Here is an 18,274-nt window from a genome sequence, read left to right as displayed (position 1 = left end):
CTGGGTGTGGTGGCTCATGTCTGTAATCCCAGCACTTTGGGAGGCTGAGGCGGGCAGACTGCTCGAGCCCAGGAGTTTGAGACCAGCCTGGGCAACATGGCAGAACACCATCTCTACAAAAAAATAGAAAAATTAGCTGGGCATGGTGGCGTGTGCCTATAATTCCAGGCACTCGGGAGGTTGAGGTGGGAGGATTACCTGAGCCAGGGGAAGGCAAGGCTGTAGTGAGCCATGATCGCACCATTGCACTCCAGCCTGGGTGACAGAGTGAGACCCTGACTCAAAAAAAAAAAAAAAAAAAAAAAAAAAAGTTTTAAACCAGTGTGGTATTAGCATAAGAGTAGACACATATCAATGGACTATAATTAAGAGTCCAAAAATAAACCTTACGTATATAGTCAATTGATTTTGATGAGGGTGGCAAGACGATTCGAAGATGACAAGGTAGTTGTGTGTGTGTGTGTGTGTGTTTAAAGAGACAGTGCTGGGACAACTAGGGATCCAAATGGGAAAGAATGAAGTTGGACATCTACCTCACACCAGACACAAAAATTAACTCAAAATGGATCAGAGACCTAAATGTAAGAGCTAAAACTATAAAACTTTTAAAAGAAAACATAGGAGTCATACTTCATGACCTTGGTTTGGGCTAAGAGTTCACAGATACACCAAAAGCACGATCCGTAAAAGAAATAATTGATAAAACCTCTAATAAGGGTCTTGCTTCCAAAATGTATAGAGAACTCTTACACAGCTTCGTAGTAAGAACACAGCCCAATTTTAAATGGGCAAAAGATTTGAACAGATATTTCACCAAAGAAGACTATGAATGACTAATCAGCACATTAAAAGATGCTCAACGTTATTAGCCACTAGGGAAATGCAAACTAAAAGCACACTCAGGTATCAGTTCATACCAGAACGGCTACAATAAAAAGACAGATGATACCAAGTATTGGCAAGGATGTGAAGATACTGGACCTCTCAGTACTAGTAGAAATGTAAAATGGTGCAGCCACTTTGGAATTGTTTTGACAGTTTCTTAAGAAATTAAAGGTATATTTACCAGTCAGGCACGGTGGCTCACACCTATAATCCCAGCACTTCGGGAGGCTGAGGCAGGCGGACCACTTGAGGTCAGGAGTTTGAGACCCAGCCTGTCCAATATGATGAAATCGCATCTCTACTAAAAATACAAAAAAATTTAGCCGGGCGTGGCGGCAGGTGCCTGTAATCCTAGCTACTCAGGAGGTTGAGGCAGGAGAATCACTTGAACCTGGGAGGCAGAAGTTGCAGTGAGCTGAAATCGTGCCATTGCATTCTAGCCTGGGCGACAGAGCGAGACTCCAGCTCAAAAAAAAAGCCTATCTTTACCGTACAACTTGGCAATTCCATTCCTAGGTATGTATTCAAGAGGAATAAAAACATGTGCCCACACAAAGATTTGTACTCAAATATTCACAGTGGCATTATTCACAATAGACAGAATGTGGAAACGATCCAAACATCCATCTCCTAGGGAATGGACAAAATGTGGAGTATCTATACAGTGGAATACCATTCAGTAATAAAAAGGAAAGAACTACTGATTCATGCATGGATGATGGATGAACTTCGAAAACATCATCCTAAGTGACGGAAGCCAGATGCAAAAGATCACATATTGTATGGTTACTTTCACATGAGAGGTCTTGAAAAGGCAAGTCTATAAGACGAAAAGCAGATTAGTTCTTGCCTGGAGCTGGGTGTGGGAAGAGAGATTGTCTGCAAATAAGCATTTTGGGGTCAGGGAAATGCTCTAAAACTAGATTGTGGTACACAAACTGGCTGCATAACTCTGTCACTTATTAAAAGTCATTGAATTGTGTGTGCTTAAACTAGGTAGATTTTATGGTATGTAAATTATACCTACATAAAGCATTTCAAAAAACAAAACAAAACCAGAACACAAGAATACCAGCATGATCTGAAAAAGAGGTGAACACAAAAGGTGATACCATGTTTCCAAAGAGCAAAGCAGCCCAGAAGAGCTGCAGGTGGTCCACTCTGAAGCCTGGAGACTGGCTTCCTGGTCTCGGCATCCCTGCAAAGCAACTGCTCCTAGAAATGGAGACAAACGGCTGGGCAACGTGCCCTGTAATCCCAGCACTTTGGGAGGCCAAAGCAGGTGGATCACCTGAGGCCAGGAGTTTGAGACCAGGCTGGCCAACATGGTGAAACTCTGTCTCTACTTAAAATAAAAAAAAAAAATAAATAAATAAAATAAAATAAATAAAAATAAAATAAAATACAAAAATTGGCTGGTCATGGTGGCACATGCCTGTAGTCCCAGGTACTCGGGAGGCTGAGGCAGGAGAATCACTCAAACCTGGGAGGCGGAGGTTGCAGTGAGCCAAGATCATGCCACTGTACTCCAGCCTGGGCTACAGGGCGAGACTCTGTCAAGAAAAGAAAAGAAAAAAGAAAAGAAAAGAGACAAATGTGCCCACCTCACCGCTAAATGAAGCTGAATTCAATACATCATCAAGCAAAATTTTATCTTTGTTATTATTTTTAATTTTTCCATCTCTCTTTCTGGGTAAAAGTACAATTTTAGAAATATCAAATAACTCCTTGAAAAGAGATCTCAAAGCATCTTGGTTTTCACATATTCATAAATCATTTCAAACATCTGGCTACATGTTCAGGGTGTGGCATCTAATTCATACCCCTTATTTACAAGACTTCACTGTTCACTATGACTATGTATGTATGCATTGTGTGTGTGTGTGTGTTAAAATCTTTCCAAAATGATCACAAACCCACAATTCCATCAGATTCTCTCTCGGAATCTCTGGGGTCATATGATCCAGGTGTCTGATTCCAGGGTTACCCCAATCCACATGGAGGGGACAATTGAGCAAATTCTCCTTAGAAGCCACCCAAGTTACTTTGACATTCTGTTTTAATGTTTAATCACCATTAGTTGCAAGATGTCCATTCTGCTGATCCAAATCATTTTTCTGTTTACCCTACTTCCATCCCATCTGGAGTGGAAACAGTAAACGTCTCTTTACTTTCAGAAAGAGGATAGCATTTGAAGATGACTACTAATGGTACCTCTCAAGGCTTAATTCCCTTTAGCTTTTCCTCTTAGGGGCGATTTTCCACTCATCACATCACCTGGGATCCTTTTACTCTTCTGAGTGCTCTACATTTTCACATCTTGCTAAGCATGATGACCAATACTCGGCACCAAATTCTAACATAATGCCAAATATAGCAAAGAGATTAGCTGCCAAATCCTTTAGAGCAGGGGTCCCCAACCCCCGGGGCCATGGACCAGTACCAGTCAGTGGCCTGTTAGGAACCAGGCCACATAGCAGAGGTGAGCGGTGGGTGAGAGAGCATTATTGCCTGAACTCCATCTCCTGTCAGATCATTGGTGGCATTAGATTCTTACGGGAGTGCAAACCCTATTGTGAACTGCGCATGCAAGGGATCTAGGCTGCGTGCTCCTTATGGGAATCTAATGCCTGATGATCTGAGGTCAAACAGTTTCATCCTGAAACCATCGCCCACCTCTGGTCTGTGGAAAAATTGTCTTCCACGAAACCAGTCCCTGGTAATGAAAAGGTTGGGGACCACCGCTTTAGAGTAAGTTTATTCCTAAAAAACAAACAAATACCTAGGAAGAACAGTGCCGAGGTATGCTTGGAATTACTAAGAATGTTAAGGAATTCCTGGGTGTTTTGGAAGAGGCAGAATGCACCAGAAGGGAGGTATGTAGTGGAATTGTAACAGCATGACACCGAGTCTCCTGGAGGAGAGAATATTTCTGAGTGCTAATGCATCCAACAGTGAGGAATGGAGAAAGAAAACGAGTTGTCTTCCTTGCTCCTTGCCTCAGCGTAACTCTTGCTGTTTTAAGGAATCAGCATTTCATAGCCATTTCTTGCATTAAATCCAGGATACATCTTTTTGCTTCTATAACAAATATGGAACCACAGATGTTGAGGGCTGGAAAGTATCAATGAGCAAAACAGCATAGTTCAACATTTCTCATTTTATTGCTGAGGATCCTGAGGCCTAGGCAGGGGTGGAACAACTGACTGCCCAGTGTTACTCAGAGACAGGGCTGCAGCTATAACTGCACCTCCTGGGCCTCAGGCCCAATCTCCTTCGACTTCTTCCCCATTTCTCCACAAAGTAGGTAATTTAAAAAATCAAGGCCTAGTGTGGTGGCTCACGCCTGTAATCCCAGCACTTTAGGAGGCCAAGGCGGGCAGATCACTTGAGGTAGGAGTTCGAGACCAGCCTGGCCAACATGGGGAAACCCTGTCTCTACTAAAAATACAAAAATTAGCCAGGCGTGGTGGTAGGTGTCTGTAATCCCAGCTGCTCAGGAGGCTGAGACAGGAGAAGTGCTTGAATCCGGGAGGCAGAGGTTGCAGTGAGCCAAGATCATGCCACTGCACTCCAGCCTGGCCGACAAGAGCAAGAACCTGTCTCAGTCTCAAAAAAAAAAAAAAAAAAAGTCACGCCTGATCCCATTTCTTTTCCAAAAGGAATCTAAAACCACCCGATGCCTTATCTTACAGGCCTGCTTGTAAAATTCATGCTCCAATAGTAATCATGTGCACTACACCACTTGCTATGTTTCTAAAACTTCTGTCTCAGGTGGGGAGCTCTGTCAGGGTCCCGGGGAAGCCTGGGCCCCCAAGCTGCAGGTTGGGGACTTCTGCAGAGGGTGCCCAGAGGACAGCTTTGCCTCCTGGGTCCTTTTTTCCCTCTCCTAGGAACTCCAACTGGAATAGGAAGAGAGTCTGCAGGCCTGTTCCTTCTAGAAGGGCTAGCAGGAAGAAGACTAAGGCTCTAAGGAGAGGGACCAAGGGCCTGTCCTGAGTCTAGGTCATGGTTTCTCAAACCACAATGCCATAGGTCTGGAGGGATGGGCAGCTTGGGGCGCATTCAAGGGTACAGGATAACCTTGGCAACATTTCCAAGATCCTTTTAAAACATTTTTAGGGTGGTGATTTCATTATACTATTCAAACCAACGTGGCAATAAAACTATGTAATTTCAGAACTTTTAAGCCAAATCAGGAGACTTCAGTACATAAATGGGACAGAAGGAAGTAGAATTCCATCCCACTTCTTTTCCATTTGTGGCAAGAAACTTGTGCCCCATATTAACTGGCATACAAGTTCACGTTCCTGCATCGTTAGGGAAACTCTGCTTGGGAAGCATGGGAGGTACTGACTCCAGCAAAAAGATTATGGTGGTCCATGGAACATCGACGCAGCTCAGAAGGAGTTACCCAGAAGGTTCCAGCTCAAAATCCCAGCAGGTAATGAAGAACATACACTTTCTTGCCTGGCCTTGCCTTCTGGCCCACACCCTCAATGGCTGAGTGGGGCCTGGGACTGGCAGGCTGAAGCATAGGGAGATTTCTAGCTGTCCTCCTTAGAAACACAACCCACAGGCATGATTAGAAGTCATCTTGCTATCTGGGTGATTTTCAGGCAAGCATTTTACAAACTGACATTTACATTTAATTTCAGAATTAAAATTCTGAAAATGTAATACTTACTGTGTTTTTTTGAGTTACCATGTCCTGAGAAGAAAAAGAAAAAATGAATATAGCTTTTTTTCAAAACAGCTAATTTCCATAAGCATTAGCCAGTACTCCCCTCTATAAAAGAAATTAACCATGTAAGAATTAATCACATAAAAGCACCCACCTTAGAGCAAGAATTAATCATGTAAAACCTCCCTCTTCAAAAGCTTCAAACACAATGAACCTCGGAATTGCAACATTCATATTCCAGAGAAAACTGATCACCACTGGTTAGCCTTTGGAACTATTAGAGGGCATGTATGCTTATAAGGATTTCCCCAGAACAGTGCCAATGCTTTTGCCCAAAAGATATTTTGAGCTTCAGGTTTGGGGTGCTGAGTGCCCTGCATCTTGCCTTCCCAGAAAAGAACGTCAGTGATAGCAAGGAAGGGCCTAGAAGGCACTGTGCTATCCCCGGATCTGGAACCATTTCTTGAATCAATCAGTGTGAAGGCCACACCACAGTCAGCTTTCCTACAGAAAGGGTGTTGGCAGTAGAATTCCTGACACCTCGCTACAACAGTCTAGGAATGTTCAAATTCAGTGACAACAATTTTAGTCAGTAAATGTAGTATGATAATTAGGCAGCTCTTGACTGTCTCATTTATGCACCGACATTTCCAGAGGGGGAGAAAACACCATAATCAAACTGCTGCCCTGTAAAATATGCCCTGTTTTATATATTCTGAGATTTTTCTTTCCTGATAACAAGTGCAAACTGCTTCTTCTGGTGTTAGATATAAGTGACTACCCATTTCCATTTTAGGAAATACTTTTCTGTATCATTAAAAATTAAAACATCTCGTCCATAAAACTTTCCAGAGGGCTTTGCTAAGGTACAGTTGAAGAAACTGTCCTAAATTGGAGAAAAAAAATTCTAATTTCACGTTTTTCATCAAAATATAGGTTAATAATCTATATCTTTCATACTTGCTAAGTTCTAAATATTCCAAAGCCTAACTACCTTCATGAAAATCAGTAAAAGAAAAGGTCAGTATCTAAATATCTAATGTAATTTACATTGGTTTATCGCCCTGGGGAAACTATTCTACAATGTGAAGTACACTAATAAGTCTCTTCTTTCACTATCATACAAATGACTTATTAAAATAACAGTATTTTGCCATAATTACTGAGTACATATCTATGTAACGTATATATGATGTTTAGCACATACAAGTTACACATCTCAAGCAGGTGGTATTTCTACCAGGAAATAATCTCAAATCCTTACACAACCCTGAAAACCTAGTTAATATTAAATCTCAAGAAACACAATGAAAATGTCCAACTTTGGCATAAAATTTTACTACTCTCTACCAGCGATTTTCAATACTGAGGGAACTGAACCTTTAGAAATGATGTCTGCAAAGGCTGACTCTCCAAACCATTGGTTCTCACCCATGGTTGCACATTTGGGAGCTTAAAAAAATCTCCACGCCTGGGTCCCACCCCCATACCTGAGATTATGTGACGTAACTGGTCTGGGGTGAGGCCTAGGCATGGGGATATTTACAAGCTCTCCCAGTAATTCTGTAGTGCACTCAAGGCCGAGAAGCACTGTTATAAACAAACTAATCCATTATTTCTAAAATGATTTAACATAGGCCAGGATTTTCTGACTAAAATATTCAACAATATTAATATCCACTGAATTTCGGAATAACTCATGTTAAACATTTCCACTATACAAATATAAGCATTTTTTAAAATTACTATGTTATCCAAAAAAGCTTGTATCAAACTTGCAAAAACACATTTTAGAAATTCTTAACCATGAATGAGTTGTGCAGGAACACACACGTTTTCAGTTTTGCTTTGCTTTCAGACTAGGGGAAAATAACATCAAAGACTAATTGAGTCTATGCTAAAATATTCTGTCCATTTCGGTAACTGTTCAATGTCTTCATACTATTATCCAAGTTGAGAACTGATTTTTATGTGTAGGTTTGGATCCAACTGCTCACAAAGGAATTCAGAAGTGTGTTTGCTTCAACTGAAACTAACAGGAGTGTTTGCCTCCACTTCCCTAAAGAGCTTGGAAATGCCCAAGTTGCCTGCACACGTACGACTGTAGCACAGATGCTCACAAAGTGGCCAGGAAGTCATCTGTGTGAACCAGAACCTGTGGTGGGAAGGAAAGAATTGCACAAGCAAGCCTTTGTTTTTCTCCAGCTTCCTGTACTACTATGGCATTTCAGCTAGACATATAATTCTGCTTTCCCAAAACGAAGTACTCAGGAGAATGTGAACAATACCCTGTACCTTCAAAGAGAGAGCAGTGTCGGCATCAGTGTCATGGTACAAGATCACATTATTGGCCATGTCAAAGCTTTCTCGGACTCCAAGATGGTAGAAGAGGGAAGGCTGTCTGGAGACATCACTCATGTCTACCACAGCAACATCTGCAATGAACAAGGAGAGGACAGGATTAGGGGAGATGATCTGTCTACTTCATCTACTCACTGGTGATCACCAGTGGGGAGCTATAGCAATATGTATTTCTGTCATCAGCCTGTTAGGTAAAATAAGGAACGATTTGATTAAAATTACCCTATGAACTGTGGAAGAAACGCAGTAAGAATTTTTTTTAATCCTCTTTCTTCTTCAAAGAGCTGGGAATGTAACCTCACTTAGAACTTGCTGATGGATTTTTAATGTTATTTTTGTTATGACACATCACACACCCGAAGAATATATTTAGCTTATATAGCAGGCATAAAGTATAATGCAATGAAAAACCATGTACCTTCTGTGTAGCCTAAGTCAGAGGGTTACCTGCACTCAGGGTCCCATGTGCCCCTCCCCAATCACATCTCCTCCCTCCTGCACAGAACACTTCTGTCTGGATCTATGTATTTATCAGTTCCACGCACGTGCTATAGAATGAACGTTTGTTTCCCCTCAAGGTTCATATATTGAAACCTAATCCCCAATATGATGGTACCTAAAGATGAGGCCTTTGGGAGGTGATTAGGTCATGAGGATAGAGCCCTAGTAAATTGGATTAGAGCCCTTATAAAAGAGACTCTGGAGAGCTGGTTTCCCCTTCATCATTCCAGAACACAGGGAGAAGGTCCCACTTATGAACTAGAAAGCAGGTCCTCACCAGACAATGAGTCTGCCACCACCTTGATGTTGGACTTCCTAGTCTTCACAATTATGAGAAATACATAATTGTGCCTGTAGTCCCAGCACCTTGGGAGGCCAAGGCAGGTGGACCACCTGAGGTCAGGAGTTCAAGACCAGCCTGTCCAATATGGTGAAACCCTGTCTCTACTAAAAATACAAAAATTAGTTGGGCATGGTGCCAGGTGCCTGTAATCCCAGCTACTCAGGAGGCTGAGGCAGGAGAATCGCTTGTACCCAGGAGGCAGAGGTTGCAGTGAGCTGAGATTGTGCCACTGCACTCCAGCCTGGGTAATAGAGTGAGACTCTGTCTCCAAATAAATTTATGTTGTTTAGAAGCCATGCCCAGGCATTATGTTATAGCAGACTAAGACAATATGTACAGGCATGCATAGGCATTACACGCACACACACACACAAATTCCTTAACAGTGTATTGCTCTGTTTTATATGTCTTTGAACTTCATGTAAACGGTATTGCATTGTATATATATTCTTCGGCTTGCTATTTTTTGGTGGCATTCAACTAATCTGTGCATTTAGCTCCAGTTCATGCATTTTCGCTTCTGTATAGAATTCTGTTGTGTGACAGATTTTTATTCATTTTGTATTTCACACTGCTGCAAAAAACAGTCCTGTCATAGCTCCTGGCTCACACGTCTACCATCAGCTTGACATATAATGTGCCCTGGCCGGGCGCGGTAGCTTACGCCTGTAATCCCAACACTTACAGGCATGGCCGAGATGGGCAGATTGCTTGAGCTCAGGAGTTCAAGACCAGCCTGGACAACATGGCAAAACCCCATCTCTATAAAAAAATACAAAAAATTAGCCGGGTGTGGTGGTGCGTGCCTGTAGTCCCAGCTACTCAGGAGGCTAAGGTGGGTGGATGACTTGAGACTGGGAGGTCGAGGTTGCAGTGAGCTGTGATCACGCCACTGCTCTCCAGCCTAAATAACAGGGTAAGACCCTGTCTCATAAACTAAAAAAAATAAAATAAAATGCACCCTGGAGTTGCATCCCGTAATAGAGACCTATTCTAAACAGAGGAGCAACTTCTTCCATGAATAATGAGCATGTTTACATTATGCCTAGCAGTATGGGGCACCACTGCAAAACTCCAAACATTCTAGAGGATGTAAGAGCTCCAAGTTTGACGGGAGCTTCCTCACCATGTGCAGTGGAGATATAGGAAGGCAGTGTCCAAACTCATGCTTGCACTGCTGTGACTCCTAGAAAGTCATTGAAAATCCCAATGGGACAGAACAGAGGCCAGTTGAACAAGGGCATGAAGAAACATGAAGGCACACAGGCAGTGCATCAGCACCAGACACCGCTGGCTCTGTACAGAGGCGCTGGGAACCTGAGGCCAAGTGCCGCTAAGCCCCAGAGTGGGCCTTTTATTCTCTTATTTATGGATTGCCTGCTGTACGGCAGGATTGTGCTGGGCGCCAGGGACAGAAGTATCAACAGGGCATAATCACTTCCCTCAAAAGAAAAAACCAACTACAATACAATGCGGGTAACCAGAAGAAAGGGGATGGTTAGGATCACCGTGAGGGCAGCCAAAATGAGGGAAACAGTGAACAGAGCACCCCCAGGAGGGTACATAATCCACACCTGAGTGGAGGGTAATCATAGAAGTCCGGGGGAAGGGATATTGTCCATGACCTGAGGCTCTGTCAGAGTTAGGCAGGCCAATGGGATGAGGATGCAGGGGCTCAAAGGGAAGAAAAGAGCGGTGCAGGAACAGAAGCCAACTAGTGCAAGGGGTCAGCAGCAAGTCAGGGTGTAAGTGTGAAGGCCACCCATGGATCACTTCCTCAGGCCAGAACACTCCAGAAAACAAGCCTGGAGGTAGAGGGCTGGACCTTCCTTGAGGCAATGGGAAACCTATGGCTGGGTTTTTTAACTTTTTATTTTTACTTATTTATTTATTTTTGAGACAGATTCTCCCTCTGTTGCCCAAGCTGGAGTGCACCGGTACGATCTCGGTTCACTGCAACCTCCACCTCCCAGGCTCAAGTGATTCTTGTGCCTTGGCTTCCAGAGTAGCTGGGACTACAGGCATGTGCCACCATGCCCGGCTAATTTTGTTGTATATTTTTAGTAGAGATGGAGTTTCACCATGTTGGCCAGGTTGGTCTCGAACTCCTGGCCTCAAGTGATCCGCCCACCTCAGCCTCCCAAAGTGCTGGGATTACAGGCGTGAGCCACTGCACCTGGCTACCCTTCCTTTTTTTTTTTTTTTTTTTTTAAAAACAGAGATGGGGTCTCACTCTGTTGCCCAGTGGTGGTCTTGAACTCCTGGGCTCAAGCAATCCTCTCACCTCAGCCTCTTAAAGTGCTAGGATTACAGTTGTGAGCCACTGCTCCTGGCCTCTTTAAAACTTTTTATTATGCAGAACTACAAATATACATAAAAAGTAGACAGAATAGTATAATGAAATCTCCATACCTCCCACCTCAACAACGACCAACTCAAGGCCGGCTTTGTTTCATCTTTACTACTAACCACAACGTCCACCCCTTCCTCCCTGTGTTATTTTAAAATAAATCCCACCAGACACCATACTATTTTATCCCCCAATATTTCAGGATATATCACTAAAAGATGAGAACTCAAAGAAAAAAATAAAGTATCAATGTCTCACCTAAAAATATTTTTAAATAATCATGAGAGTTTTTAGCAGAAGACTCTCAGAGTCAAATGTACCCGTTAGAGGTCGTCTACTAATGAAAGGATGCACGTCTGTCCTGAGGACACACTCTGCAACCCAGCCTGATCAACTTCTCTCAAATGGATAATTCCACTCCCCAAAGACATTTGCTTAGAGTCAAGATAACCAGCCAGTGCAGCTGAGTAAAACAGACATTCTGCCTATAGGATTGCTTCCTGGACTCTTATCTACATTAAAAATTATGTTTCAGGCCAGGCGCGGTGGCTCACGCCTGTAAGCCCAGCACTTTGGGAGGTGGAGGCAGAGGCAGGTGGATCACCTCAGGTCAGTAGTTCGAGACCAGCCTACCCAACACGGTGAAATCCCATCTCTACTAAAAGTACACAAAATTAGCTGGGCATGGGGTGGGCGCCTGTAATCCCAGCTACTCGAGAGGCTGAGTCAGGAGAATCGCTTGAACCTGGGAGGCAGTGGTTGCAGTGAGCCAAGGTTGTGCCACTGTACTCCAGCCTGGGTGACAAGAGTGAAACTGTCTCAAAAGAAAAAAAATGTTGTATGTGTCATAGTGATGCTATGAAAAAGTAGCAACATAGATATTAATTCCAAGGCCATGGTGACTGTTAATAATGAGTTAATAAAGGCAAGGAAGCAAATAGACAAAGGGGAGTAGCGGAAAGGGGCAGGAGGGAAGATAGGACAGTAGTCCTGAAGTCACGCAGCCCATTTTCACAGGCAACCTTGAACGTGGCAGAGGAACTTGTTGCCAAGAAGATTCCATTTTGATCAAGTGACATGGGTTCCTTCCTTCCTTTACCTTCTCAACATTCTGTGCTGGGACGCACTGGCCTACCGATGATTGGGAGATTTTCACTGTCAATGAAAAGAGGACATATTAATACTGCTACTCAAAAAAAAAAACCAAATTCTGAGCAATTCATGTTCAACAGAAAAACTGCCTCGAATCTCAAGTTGAAATTTTTGCCTGACATTTGTCACTCAGGCCAGTAGACTAAGTTCACTTTGAGGATTTATACCAAAACCGTAGGCAACTGGCTTATTTTCAGAATTTCTAAAACATGAATTTAGCATCTGATTTATAAATGTTAATTGTAAAACACCAGATTGGAATTTTTATTCCATACAAAGAAAAAAGGGCTTTACCCCTAAAGAGAGCACCAGTTACCTAAAACCTTTCATCACCACCGTGGTCACATGCTTTGCCATTTACAAAACACTTCCACAGACGTCTCAGTTGAATTTCAGAACCCCAGCAGGCAGGGCAAGTACTGGCTTCACTCCGCAGGTAGAAAAATGAAGTGCAAAGAGGTTAACAGACTCGCCCAAGGTCGCTCAAGTAGAGCATGAACAAGTCAGGACTCAAAATCAGCTTTTCCAACCCCAAGTTCTGTGTTCCCCGATGCCCTGACGAGGCTTAGTATATTCCTGACACACTGTGTAAAACTCAGCTACCTGGGGGCAAAACAAATTTATCAGGCTAAATCTTAAGCAAAAAGATCACAGATAAAAAGGAAGAGATAAAATTCAGATTTTCATTCCCAAATACACCCTGTGCTCCTAGCAACCATTACCTTCCAGTTCCTACTGACGCAGGCCAGCTTCAGGGAAAAAACACGTATCGTACAAACCATCTTTTCTGACCCTGAGGCAGGCACACACACGCATCCTACCTATCTTGGTTTAGCAAACTTTAAGAAGTGATACTAGGCATGGTGGCCTGTGCCTGAAGTCCCAGATGCTCTGGAGGCTGAGGCAGGAGGAGCACTCGAACCCAGGAGTTCAAGTCCAGTCTGGGCAACATAATGAGACTCTGTCTTTTTAAGAGAGAGAGAGAGGAGGAAGAGAGAGAGATACTACATCAAGGATTGCAAAAAGCCAAGGTTCCAGTTGAAATCTATGCTTAGCAGTAAAGTGTAATTTAAAAACCAGTTACAATGACCTCAAGCATGAGGTTAATTACAAGGACCTTGAAACACGCTAGTATGAAGTAAGAAAGATGATGCATAGGACTTTAGTTCGTTGAAAACTTTTGAATACTATCTTGAATACTATTTTTGCTAAATGTTTTATGGGTAATACATAAAACTAATTTTCTAGTGTGGTTTAAAAGTATCTGATTTCTGAAGCAAAGCATTACTCGACAAAGTGATATGACGGCAAATGATTTACCATATAGTAATTCTATGACTGTACTGGCTCATGCCAGTCTTTAAATATATACCACGTTATCCTTAAGCCTATCTAACTCCCTGCAGAAAAAAAGAAATTATGAAAGTAAATAAGACTGGCTTTGTCTAAATGAAAAGTGCTAGACTTTAGAATAAGTTTTTGACCAAAGACTTCAAAACAAAAATTGGATTGGACATATGACAGCACTAGCTACCTAAAAGCTACCTTAAAAAAAAAGAAAAAAAAAAAAAGCCCAGATACACTGGACAGAAGGCACTTCTCCTAACTCCTACCATAATTTAAATCTTACTTATTCACTGCTGCTTATTTCTGACATAGGTCAAGTCAATGAAGAAAGCTGTGAAGTGTTTTGTTTGTTTGTGTGTGTGTTTGTTTTCAGATAGACTCTTGCTCTGTTGTCCAGGCTGGAATGCAGTGGTGCGATCTCGGCTCACTGCAACCTCCGCCTCCTGGATTCAAGTGATTCACCTGCCTCATCCTCCCGAATAGCTGGGACTACAGGCAAGGACCACCATGCCCGGCTAATTTTTGTATTTTTAGTAGACATGGGGTTTCCCCATGTTGGCCACGCTGGTCTCAAACTCCTGACCTCACGTGATCTGCCCACCTCGGCCTCCCAAAGTGGTGGGATTACAGGCGTGAGCCACCGCACCCAGCCTGAAGTGTCACTTAAATCTTATTTTCCAATATCTTAAGAAGGAGCCAATATACCAATTCAGTGTTAGGACATCAGCAAGTCCTTACCAATTGTCATAGTGGGTGGGTACTCGTTGCCTGGGGCATCGAGTTTTAACTAGGAGGAAGGAGGGGAGGCATGAGGACATCAGGAAACTACCTGGCCTCCTATCTTTTGCTTCCCAGTATCAGAATTTTTTGTTAAGAATGACTGAAAATAAGTCTTTTTTTTAAACTATGTAAGTGTGATTGTGTCCACTACCAGTTTTTCCAAAATAAATGCAGCACATATAAGCCAACTACGTTTTACTCACTGAGGTGTATGGGCTCATTGGGCTTAATTTCAGACCACTCACAGTGAAATATTTGCAATATACATTATAGCGTGAGTTAAGCCACTTTATCTTTTGCACATACACATTGTTCTTCCAGCTGACAATGCAGAAAAAATATGTAGCATGACACTGCAAGATAGACTGCATTCATCACTTTAAATGCTATCAATATTGTTACTTGGGAGGCTGAGGCAAGAGAATCGCTTGAGCCCAGAACTTTGAAACTATAGTGAGCTATGATCCTGCCACTGCACTCCAGCTTACGGGACAGAGTGAGACCCCATCCCTAAAAAAACAAAAATACATGGGTATTGATATCATTGTCATCATCCTTGCTGTAACACACTTCACAGTTTCAACTCTGGGTTCCCTGGCAGCCTGTGAACACACCACCTATTTTTTTTTTTTTTTTTTTTTTTTGAGATGGAGTCTCTCTCTGTTGCCCAGGCTGGAGTGCAGCGGCATGATCTCAGCTCATGATCTCAGCTCACCGCAACCTCCATCTCCCAGTTTCAATTGATTCTTGTGCCTTAGCTTCCTGAGTAGCTGGGACTACAGGTGTGCACCCCACGCCAGGCTAATTTTTTTATATTTTTAGTAGAGACAGGGTTTCGCCATGCTGGCCAGGCTGATCTTGAACTCCTGACGTCAAGTGATCCACCTGCCTCGGCCTCCCGAAGTGCTGGGATTACAGGCTTGAGTCACCGTGCCTGGCCACCATCCCAGTATTTTCATCTTCGTCATCTGAAGATTCCTCTTCAGCTTTCCTCAACCCTTTTCTAAAGGGAAAGCTTTGACATGACTGACTGTAGGAAAATTTTTGGAGACATATTCTGAGAAGCCTTTTCTGACCAGCAGATAACAACCTCTTCTTTCGAAAGGTCCATGTCACGCATCACCTTCAAACTGTGTGCAATTCTAGAGTGGTGCAGAGTTTGATGTACTGCAGCCACACGCTGCAGACCCTGACAGAGGTACCGCTGAGCCTTCCTGTTACTGTGACAAAATCACAGTAAGTAGCCCCTGCATTTCTTAATTTGTTCTCCAATTGTCTCGTTAAAATGAATGTCAGTCGGCTTGAGAGAACCATCGCTTTTACGTATACTCCTCCCACAATAATACACTCTCTCCTTAACAAAATCAACAGCTCCTTAAAGATCATCACTAAGCATTCGGACTTCCGCCTGGCTGCTGATTTCACCCATTCTGTGCTATAGATTTCCTCAGCAGTATCTGTCCCCATAGCCTGTGGGAGTGGTGACTCATTGCTAGATACAGCGGCCATGTTGCTTGGAACTTGCCCCTTCTAATTTCCTTTCTTGTAGGTGGTCCTTTGAGAAGGGATGTGTAGAGTTTATGATCTGCATCAAGCACTCCATAGCCAGAGAGTGCTTTATAAAACTTATTTATTTGCTTCTTAGGAATGATAAGCACATTGGATGCAGGATTCTCATTCTCAGGATAGATAACACTTTTTTTTCTTTTTTTTTTGAGATGGAATCTCACTCTGTTGCCCAGGCTGGAGTGCAGTGGCATGATCTCGGCTCACTGCAACCTCTGACTCCCAGGTTCAGGCGATTCTCCTGCCTCAGCCTCCCGAGCAGCTGGGATTATAGGCATGCGCCACCACACCTGGCTAATTTTTTATTTTTAGTAGAGATGGGGTTTCATCATGTTGGCATGTTGCTCAGGCTGGTCTTGAACTCGTGACCTCAAGTGATCCGCCCGTCTCAGCCTCCCAAAGGGCCGGGATTACAGGCACCACACCCAGCCCAGATAACACATTTTTTAAATAAACCCATCTAACAAGTCTTAAAACTTTAGCCTTGTGAGAGCCAATGACAATCACTGTGAGCATCAAAATGGTCTTTGCTTCCAGCTCAACCAAAATATTTGGTGGGATTTACTGGAGGCCAATGAAGCACCTTTACGATATCAACAATTTTCATTTCCTTTTTGTCCCATTTATTCTACATTTCTTTTACTCTCAACATTAATGGCCGCACAAGGCATCTTGTATGGCTAGAACTGGGCTGATGCGACGTGGCCGGCATTAGGACATCCTGGTGCTATAGTAAGCATTGTCGATAAGATGCAGAGATATTATATTCTGATTCCTACTACTACATGACAAAACACCTCAAAATCAAATGGCACAAGTTTGAGTTCCTCTGCACAGGACAAGGAATGGGGTTAGGATGCAATCTCCAATCTCAAAATTTTGAAAACTTTCCTTACAAACTGCAGGCGTATAAGGCAACCCCACTACATGATAACTGCCCAAGGGATCTGAGCCCTGCATTTTTTATTTTACTATGTAACTTTGCTGATTTTAAATAATGTATAAAAATATATACTAACAAGTGAAATGTGATAAATGGAAATATATAGCTACTGATCGATACCATTAATTTCAACCTAAACGCAAGCTTTGGCATGTATCATATATTTCCTAATGTAGTTATTCCAATAAAGTAGTTTAAATTATGGAAACATTGATACTTTGTGAAAAAGTTCACACACTGGGTTTCAGCAATTCATTATTTCACAAAGCACATTTCATTCTACACTGGGGTTCTGGTATGTTTACTGAAGGGGGTCGAGGGGAGTGGTGCAGATCGGGGAGGGTGCTGACATTTACTGAGCACTTACTAAGTTCAAGGCACAGAGGTTGAATCTCTATGCAGGGATCTTTTTAAATGAGGCTCAGAGACACTAAGTAAGTTATCCAGGTTCACACAGCCAATGAACAAGAAGGTAGAAATCCAAACTCTGGCCTATAAAGCAAATGTTCTTTCTCCGTCACCACCTGTATCACCAGGGTCAGTGTGACACAATAATAGAAGACATGTTTAGAAGGTTTCATTACAGGTCTCTGGTGAAAGTTTTTGCTCTGGAAGGCAGAAAGGCCACTACATCAAGGATAACCTGCACTTCCTGTACTTATCCGGATAATGACATGAAAAGGAGGCAGTAGTGGTCCTGCCTTCTGGACTCAAAGTGCCTGGGGGCACTTATCGTGAGGCAAGACGGCATCCCACGTGTTTAAGGCATCAGGCTTGGTTTGTCAAGAGGCACACGTGTCATACTTCACTGGAGATGAATCACAGATCTAAATGTAAAAGCTGAAACAAAGTTTTTGGAAGAACACATAAAAGAGTATCTGCACAACTGCAACCTCGAATGTTCCTTAGGGAAGATACAGCAGGCAATCATAAAAGAAGAATATTCTAGATTAGACTTTATCAAAACGAAGAGCTTCTGCTCATCAAAAGCCACCAATGTGTACATGAAGAAGCTGCCACAGTCTGGGAGCAAATATTCACAAAATTTATTTCCGACAAAACACTTAAATCCAAAATATATAAAACCCTCTCATAATTCAATAATAAGACGATAGACGATCCAATTAAATGTGTCAGTGGCTAGAATGGACACCTCACAAAGGAAGGTATCTACATGTCCAAAAAGCACATGGAGAGGTACTCAACATCATTAATCATGAGGGAAAGACAGATTAGAACTGTAAGGAGAAACCACCACAACCCCTATAAGAAGAGCCACAATTGACAAGATTGGTAATACAGTGTTGGTGACGACATGAAGCCACTGAAACTGTCACACATTGGCGTGACACAATATAAAAT

The 18,274-nt window shown here is 42.7% G+C and overlaps 1 protein-coding gene across 1 annotated transcript in view; it reads right to left on the bottom strand.

Moving 5' to 3' along the window:
* Nucleotides 1-18,274, bottom strand: part of MAP3K15 (mitogen-activated protein kinase kinase kinase 15) — a 156,556-nt gene that overhangs the window by 115,420 nt on the left and 22,862 nt on the right. The window contains exons 2-3 of the mRNA XM_026451891.2: nt 7,865-8,004; nt 5,573-5,596 (exon numbers count right to left, since the gene is read on the bottom strand). Coding sequence (XP_026307676.1) covers nt 5,573-5,596; nt 7,865-8,004 — 164 coding nt within the window. The remainder of the gene's footprint in view (nt 1-5,572; nt 5,597-7,864; nt 8,005-18,274) is intronic.

The sequence above is a fragment of the Piliocolobus tephrosceles genome, chromosome Y, assembly GCF_002776525.5.
Source record: "Piliocolobus tephrosceles isolate RC106 chromosome Y, ASM277652v3, whole genome shotgun sequence".
Taxonomy (NCBI): domain Eukaryota; kingdom Metazoa; phylum Chordata; class Mammalia; order Primates; family Cercopithecidae; genus Piliocolobus; species Piliocolobus tephrosceles.
Note: the sequence above shows the minus strand (reverse complement) of the source record. Positions and strands in the feature narration are given on the sequence as shown.